Source organism: Mercenaria mercenaria, chromosome 8, assembly GCF_021730395.1.
Source record: "Mercenaria mercenaria strain notata chromosome 8, MADL_Memer_1, whole genome shotgun sequence".
Classification (NCBI taxonomy): domain Eukaryota; kingdom Metazoa; phylum Mollusca; class Bivalvia; order Venerida; family Veneridae; genus Mercenaria; species Mercenaria mercenaria.
Genome location: NC_069368.1, coordinates 14,475,722 through 14,484,856, shown reverse-complemented (window position 1 = coordinate 14,484,856; position 9,135 = coordinate 14,475,722). Strand labels below are relative to the sequence as shown.

Below are 9,135 nucleotides of genomic sequence, written 5' to 3'. Positions count from 1 at the left end.
ACTAAATGATGTCCTCAAGTGGTCTTCTGCGGCTTGCTCCTTCGTCTGATCCTGTCGTCTTGTGTGACACAACATTTACTTTCTATACCAACAGATTGATCATCTGGCCCATTTATTTCTGGCTTCAGTTTCATCAAAACCTGTCCCTTGATTAGTCCACAATTTAAACGTTTCGCCACCCTGCTTCAATTGTTCATCGTATTTTCCATCCTCTCAGCAGTCTGCTGAGTACCCGGCCATTCAACACCAACTGCGACCGGGCCGCTCTGGTTGCTGTATATTTTCTATAATGTCTGTTTTGTATAACGGCTTAAGAGGGGTTCAACGTGTAACCCTCAAAGCGCTGGCAGCAGGGACTGGGACCTGTGGTAGAGCTAAGCGGTACCGGTACTTTCTGGGGGGAATTAACTATGGTCCTATTGGGAGTCCCACTGTATTTTCAGTTCATCCAATGAGCAGCTCAGGTCACGGGGTCCACTCTACTTCCAGTGTGTAGAGTGTAGAAGCAGAATGTAAAACCTCAAGTGAAAACTGTGAAACGTCTCTCGATTCCAACTTAATTTATTTTTGTAACAATATGTAAATGTCCAACAAGAATTATATCTGATATCACAAATGCTCCACAAAATGTTTGTTTACTGTTTCTATTTAAATTAAATAAATTCTTATTCAATATTTTTCCAAGTTTTCCTTTTGATGAAGATAAAGAATAAAATTGCAATGTTTTCTTATCGAGCGTTTTCCCAAGACTGAAGTTCTGTTACCAAACAAAATTCTAACTTGAACATAACAACCAATGAAATTTTGAATATAAAGATAAAAACTGACCAATAAAAATGTCAATACAAAATTAATGACTTAAGAAAGCTGGACAGGAAAATTGCCTTATGGCTTCATACCTATCAATCAGATAATCAAAAGATTTAACCAAACAAAGATAGTATCCAAGCTGTAAAATTTACAATCTTTCTGAAAGCTTAATTCCTATGTGTCATAATTATTTGAGAACCAGAAAATGTTTTCCTGTAAAACTTGATACCTTTCAAAAATTGCCTAAAGTGAAAAAATACTGTAATTTCTAGATTACTTAAAAACTTATAACAATAACATTACATCTGAAAATAAGCATATCAATTTAAAAAACATTATATTAAATCAACATACACACTCACTTACAAACTTTATCATATTATTGTTATTTACAGAAAGATATTTTATTTTATTATTTTTATAATTTTACTATTTTTATTTATTTTATTATATCATAAAAGTTGGGGTCATTTATGCCCACGGTGGCACATAGAAATGTGGAACTAAAACTGTTTACTCTAAAATGTTTAGGAAAACGTTTGTAACCCTTACCTGCTAAATTCCTATAATGAATGTATCCATCTTTCAATTTGGACAGTTTCATTGACTGTCAAAAGGGATGCTTACCAAAAAGATACTGACTGAATGGCGAACAGCTAGTGCAGACCACGATCAGACTGTGCAGGCTGATCTTGGTCTGCACTGGTCGCAAAGGCAGAATCACTTGCGACAGCAGGCAAAAGGTTAATAGGGACAAAAGTTATGAAACAAAGGCCAATGATTATAAATAAAGGAAGCATAATTTTAGAAAGAGCACTTAGAAATAAGAATTTGGCATTTATTGTTTTTCATTTAGCAATTAAAAATTAGCATTTATCGTTTGACAATTACCATAATACAGTCAATATTAAACAATAAGCATTTAGCAAATAGTATTTTGCACTATCTATTGGTCAATTGAAGGGGTCCGTGCAAAAAGGTACCTATCTCCATTTTTGGTCAAAATGGAATTAGGGCATTTGTGGCATAAAAAAAAGAACATTCCGCGCCTGATTAACTCCCCCAGCAGTGTATTCTGCTGTTTAAGAGTGGAAAAAATGGTATTTCACGTATGCAACATTGGGTTTAACTCCACAATGAGTTGACATGAAGGAGTTCAGGGCTTTGATGACTGTTTTGATTAATGAAAAAGAACACAAGCCTAATTTAAATAGTGTATACCAATAATTTTAAAAGTCATCAGGTATGTGAAATTAATATATTGCATTGATAAATTTAGGCAAAAATGATTCGCAAATCATGGTTTAAATGCAACAGTGGTCCTAACTCCATGGACTTAGAACCTTTGTTGTATAACTCCATGGACTTAGAACTCTTGTTGCATAAACATAATCGACAAAAACAAGATTTTTTGTTATAAAAATGATATAAATATTGCAAAATACACGAAACTTTGCAATATGACTGTTTAAATAGTATACAATGTACAGCTGCAATTATTTTGGGAAATATCATATTTCACCGAAATTTTACAAAAATGCGTTTTCCCAACATTTTTACTAAATGGAGATTGGTTCCTTTTGCACTTTTTTTACATTCCATAGTTGCCGTTGCCGCTACAATAGAAACGTTGGGTTTTTGTTCACGTGCGGTACCGGAAACAGTACTTACTTCAAAGTAAAGGGAAAAATGAAATTTCATACAAATTTGTGGTAATTATGTTAATTAAATTGTTTTCGTAATCGTGAATAACTTATTTCAGATCAGTAGATAAACATCTCTGAATAGAATATGAAAATATATTTCATCAACATTACATGACAAATTTATACAGCTTTTTTCTAGCGGGTGCGAATATTCGTACGTTGTAATGTTCGACCTCTCGTTCTTGATTATCAAATTCATATATATGTAACAATCGAATATTTCAAGGGAATTGAATTTGAAAAAGTTTTCAATGGCATATCAAATTGTTTATTATTACTAACAAGTCTGATAACATATGGTAGGCAAAAAAATGGTTCGGATGGGCACAAATATTGATCAGGTCGGCGTGACGTCACATCCGGAGCAATCGATTATGCAAATTACCTTGGAGGTGAAAGCAGGACCTCGCAATTCGTAGCGAATTAACTAGCGGTGTGGGTTGTGATGTTTTAATTCTCAAATAAAACAAATCAAGAGTCATCTTTTTTATCATCTGCAGTCCTTACGCTATGGTACAATCTATATATTTTTCAAAAAAGTAGGGTTTTTGTGATAATTGATTTTGTGGCATTTTAAAACGGTCTGGAAAAAGTGACAGATTATGTATTGTCTGCTCTTCGGCGCTACGGATCAGATATAATTAAAACAAGTTCCCAAGCTTATTCAACATTTTCTCAGTTTGCTATATATATATTAATCCAAACTAAATATCTGAGAACAAAACATTTTTTTTATTCAACTTCTTTGCTTGAAATCGTAGCAGTTGTTTCTTTCATCTCTTTCAAGTGTCTTGATTTTTTTTTTCTTTTTAAGAAAGAACAGATCAAATAAATAGTAAATTAATTTTCTGATATTTTTATGTCTTTTTTAAATAAGCTGATTTTCTAAATGTTTTAATGCTCTGAAATAATTATATTGTTGCCATTTTCTGAAATGTATTTTGTGCGATATATTTTATTTAGTTAATGTAAAATGCTATAATGTCGAAGTACATTAAGTATGAAAGTCATTTAAATAAAGTTGAAAACTTATACTTTATTCTATATGTAATCTTATTGCAGACATTTTTTTTTTTGAAGAAATGTCCTTCCAGCCAAAAAATAGTTTGGTGAATTAATTTTAAAGTTTCAAATGAACTAAATGTTCGGGCATGTGTATTGGTTAAAGTTTTTTTTTATGTAGTAGCTCTATTAATTCCTTTGTCAACTGACACGCAAATAACAATAATGTGCATCTTCCAAATATCATAAGACCCTGAAGGCATACATCAAACGGATAAGACAGGAAATTACCATAAGGCCCCGAAGGGGTACATCAGAGGGATAAAACAAACAGGAAATCAATCTATTAATAAGTGATAGTCATTAGGAACTGGTCAAAACTGATTTTCATCAATATACCACATACTGATTGGTTTCCATAGTGATTTATGACTGGAATGAATGCTTTAATTTTGTGGTATGTGGAAGCAGTCAATTGTGACAGTCTAACAATTAACAAAAAAAATGGATATTGAAAACTACAAGATATGACTAACATTATTCTAGACAAAGCGTGCAAATCATCGTTCTCAGTTTTAAATAATTGACAAAACAGAGATCAGTATTTTTTTTTAGTATTTTCGTAATTGGAAGTCATCAATTTATTGATACGTCCTGGCTTTTCGTAAAAAAGAAACTAGCATGCAGTTATTATATATATCATTTTATCTCCGCGTGTAACACGGTAGCTCTAGATGTCATATTACATTTAAAACAATTGTAACATATAAAAAACCGCTTTGTGTTATAAATGCTTTTGTGATCCTGATACCCTTCGAGGGAGAAAAAAAATCCCTTCTCCAGTATTTACGCATAATGTGCTATTAAGCTTTAAATTATGACACCTCTCATTAAATTTCATACGAATGAGAATTTAGGTAAGAGATGTTGATTTGATTAAATTTGGAGTGACTGAATCACTTTTGACACCACAGTATAAGCTATCTGGCTTTCAGAACTATTTTAATGGCAGGCTACTAAATAGAACGAGAAAAGTGAAACGAATGGAGAAACTTAATTAGATGAAATAGATTTTCTGTTTTATTTACTTTAAGAAGACCTCCGATTTTTTAAATTATAATTTTCATCCAGTCCGTCACAAATATGAGACCTTGCAGCTTACACGGATCAATGATGAATATCACGTCTGAAACCTAAAAAAGAAAGGTTTCTTTCTCGGGAGTGGTTTCTGGAACATCATGCTACATTATAAATTCACTGACTTTTTAATATTTCTTTAAGCAAAGAAAAACAACCAGCACTAGTGAAACATGAAACGCTTTTCAATTACAATTTAGCGTTTGCTGTCACCTCCGCTTGTTGCTACGCAACGCGATACGCTGAAGTGCCCGGATATCCGACCTGATCAATCGTGCAGGGTTCTACCGGTGGAAGGGTAGTACCGGTGAAATCTCGTTCGCATGAATGAAGTCATCAAAAAATTTGCATATCTATGTAAACACAGACTTCATGCCGGTCTGTCTAAATACTTTGAAGCCCTAAAATGAGTTGCCTGCAGGAAAGAATTTTATATTTTACCAAAATATCATTAAAAGTGGACCATTGGTCGAGAGGGCTAATACACTTTCCTACGGAGGTGAAGGCCCCTGGTTTGAATCCTGGCTACTCCCATTGCGGTGTGTCCTTGGGCAAGGCACTTTATCACGATTACCTCAGTCGACCCAGCTGTAAATGGGTACCAGCAAATTGCTGGAGGTGAGGTATAATTAGTTTTAACTGTTCTTAATATAGGGTCGCAGAAAAGCTCTATAGAGCTTATGTTAATTGTTTCACAAAGTGACGGTAAATGAAACTTACCTTTTTTTTTTTTTTTTTTAAAGCTCTATAAACTCCTAAAAGTTCCTGCTATTATTTTATTATTTATACTAAATAAATCCTCTACAGCATAAGATTGCCCCAGAACGCTGGTTGAATCGTAAGAATAACACACTGTGAAAATTTTAATTATAGGTCAAACACACCTAAGTAAGTTAAAATTTCAATTTTGTTGAACCATATGTTGGAGTCAGTAATGTTAATAGTTATATTTTGCAGCTTTCAACTTAGCTGAAGAAAAAGAAAATGCAGTATGGCCCCAGCCTAATAGAATCTGCATACCATGCGGTGTCTTAGGCAGTGACTTAAAATGTCAAGGATGTGATCCTTCATTGGCTTCAACAGTTTTATAAACAAATGAAATGTTTAACCTGTATATAAGTTCAACTTCCTATGTTGGCAAGTTTAATTTTACAGAACTTTGAAGAAATATTTTAGTACCTGACCAGTTAAAATAATGTTTATGTTTGTTATTTGGTATGGAAGAATGTGCAAACTTGATAAAACTGACAAAGTGACCCCAATAATGAGACAGAGACTCAAAACTTTTAGTTGTGTTTGACCTATGACGTAATAAGAGACAAATGATCAGATGCACCGGTAATACCCACCAAAGTTGTTTCTAAAAGTAGACTCGATAGTGTTTCCATTTGTCACAGATTTACCTTGAAGAAAGATAATTCAAATGATTTTCTTCCACCCTGTTTATTGATTAAAGTCAACTAATAAAGGAAAGCAAAGAAGACTATAAAATACATAGAATGGCAACTGGCTGTAATCTCGCGTGATCTTGTGTCAGAGCGTGAATTGGCGTTATCTTAGTAAAAACAAACATCGGCAAGCATGGAGTTACAATTTGTACCTTTAAAACTACATTTAATATACATGTTAGCTTCTAAAACAACAGTAGTTTAACGTGAAATAGTCTTAAGACACAAAGTGCATGTTTGTTACCATCAAAAGAAGCGTGGTCATACGGTGATAATTAATTTACCAATGAATAATTGCTTTCGCATACAACATGGCGCGTGGAGAATACGTCACTTCCGGTAAACAAGATCTCATCCAGTTGTCACGTTTTTTTTGGCGAGATCTGCTCTATATGCCTTTCAAGTTACCAATCTATTTATTTTTATAGCTCTTTGAGGAAAGATATATTTGATCAGTTAAGTTTTCTTTTTGTTCAATGTATTTTCCATTCAAAGTTTAAATACACTGGTAATACCCCCGACCAGTATACTCCTTAGGAAGTCCTATGAAATATTGTATCAATTAGCTTGCAGATGTCTATTTTAAAAAAATGAAACAACCTATATATGAAATAAAAACCAGGAATGAAACGCAAAAATCCAGGGTCATCTGAAAATACGATCAGAACACGGTGATCGCAATCTAGCAAGCATGCTCGATGAAAAACACCAAAATACACCTACCCAGCTCGACAGTCGTTGAATCTGTTACACTTTACGAGAGTAATCAAACATTTCCGGCAGTTATCAGAGATTTTCAAACATCGCTGAAACCATTTGCTGATGTCACAATAAAACAGTTACAGTGCAAGAGCAAAGTGGTAAAGTGCAGGTGTCTCAACAATTTTCATCTTCCTTTAATCTTAAATAAGGAGGTACCTAGATCTGTACCTCTATCTATCTATCTTCGTATACTGCTTAACTCCCCATTCGAGTATTATTAGCAGATTATTAGAATCTGATTCAAGTGGTAAAGATCCGTACCTCTAGACAAGTCTGTTGGGGAGTACAGGCCTCCTTTTTCCAGATGTTTTGGGTTATTTACATCCTAATTTGGTAGAAAATAAAATTTCAAATAAGATTTGATAAATATTCAACTAAAACTTGAATCTAAGTGACTTATAGATACCAGCATTCACCTGATCTGTAACATTTTATTTCGAAACGTTAATAATCAAAGAACTCCAGATGCATTACATGTATACACTGTTCAGTGCCGATTAATTTATTGTAAACTAAACTGTTGATAAGACATTAATAAGCGTATTGAACCCTTTAATGAATAATATTTCAATTTGAAATACAGCAGAAAAAAATAAACTGATAAAACAAACTTTACGATATGAAAAAGTATATGCACCCATTTATGTTGTTAGTAAATGGTAAATAATTGACACAGAACAGTTTATTTTATAATCAATAAACTGTATATCGTAATGATCACCAAACATACGGAAAGTATAATTATTGCCCTAATTAATATAATCAGTGGTTTGTCACAACATAATTAAAGATCATTTTGTCAAAATCTGTTTTGTGTCAGTTCGATTCCTTGTCATTTTTTTGGTGTTCCTTGGTTATTTATGTTTGAAAGCAAATGTTAACACTGGCAAATGCTGGTATCAGGGAACAATTGAGATTCAAGTTTTAGTTGAATATTGGTTAATTGTTGAAATAGTTCATTTATTTGCATAAATTTATTTACAGAAAAAAGAATGGATATGGACACAGCAGGATCATTGGTCTTGGATGTCCTTACGAAAGCATGCAGCCAGGATCCAAATGTTCTAACCCCTGCAGAGCACCAGCTGATGCAATGGCAAACACAGCCAGGATTTTATACAGTACTCTCGGTAGTCTCCCTTCTATTCAAATTTTAATCCATATCTCTGATAGTTAACACATACTGTGAAATCACTGATATTCATAGGGTACTAATTTTTTGGGATTTCATCTGTTGAGTCAATCCATTAAATTAAATCCCAAATGAACATTAAAATCTGTAAAAAAAAGATATTTTGGAAGCATAGAATGCAACAAAGAACAATAATAGCAGACTCGGTTTGATTGAATCTGTTACAGGTTATGAAATGCGCAACACCTCTCACGCCACCTAGCTCTGGCTTATGTGGAACTCTACTATACATACATTAAATGAACTCCATGATCACAAAGGATCAGAAAATACAACAACACTGAATCCAAGTAAAGGGAGACTTTTTACAGCTGCCAAGTTTAGAAGTTAAAATCCATGAATTGATATCCTCATGAAATGTCAGTTTTGCAAACCATGAAATTATATACCCACCAAATTTACTGATTCCATAGTATTTCAAATGTAAAACCACAGGGCTCTCGCGAGTGGGCGACTTGAGCGAAACAGGCGCTCTAGAACTTCAAACTTCGCTCAAATCTAACCTCAAAGCGAAATGCAAGTCGCCCGATTTTCTTTGATTTCCGCACTCGCTAATTAGTGCTACCCGGACTGTTGACAATTTGCACGGTGTCATAATGAGTGCAGAATACACAAACACACGCCGGTAGCATAATTTAAGCTCCTCCTACTTCAGGTACTTGCGAGATTTTCCCGAGAAGTGTGAAAGCGAATCAAATTATCAGATACACCTCGTTGATTGTGTTCAGCCAATTAGCGTCGCGTTTACGTCTTTGACACTTCGTTTTTAATTTTGTCAACATGTTCGAGTGCGAAAAGCAAAGTGTTTTTTTTTTTAAGAAACTACTGATTAACCATGCGATTAATTGGAATTTGGTACACAATTATTTGTTATCTATGATAAAAGAACGACATGTAATGTATTAACAATGTTTAAATTGACTTCCATCGATGAATTTATTTGAATATGTATTTCTAGATTACACAGTTTACTTTCAGTTTCATTCGAGTGAGATTCTGACATTCCTGGGTGAATGACTCGGTGTTAATAATAAACACTTCATACAAGATATAACCAAAATTTGGCGGGTTACATTTA

General features: G+C 33.7%; 1 protein-coding gene across 1 annotated transcript in view; it reads left to right on the top strand.

Moving 5' to 3' along the window:
* Positions 1-2,445: 2,445 nt before the first annotated feature.
* Positions 2,446-9,135, top strand: part of LOC123523015 (importin-11-like) — a 57,335-nt gene continuing 50,645 nt past the window's right edge. The window contains exons 1-2 of the mRNA XM_053549417.1: positions 2,446-2,522; positions 7,850-7,995. Coding sequence (XP_053405392.1) covers positions 7,858-7,995 — 138 coding nt within the window. The 5' untranslated portion in view covers positions 2,446-2,522; positions 7,850-7,857. The remainder of the gene's footprint in view (positions 2,523-7,849; positions 7,996-9,135) is intronic.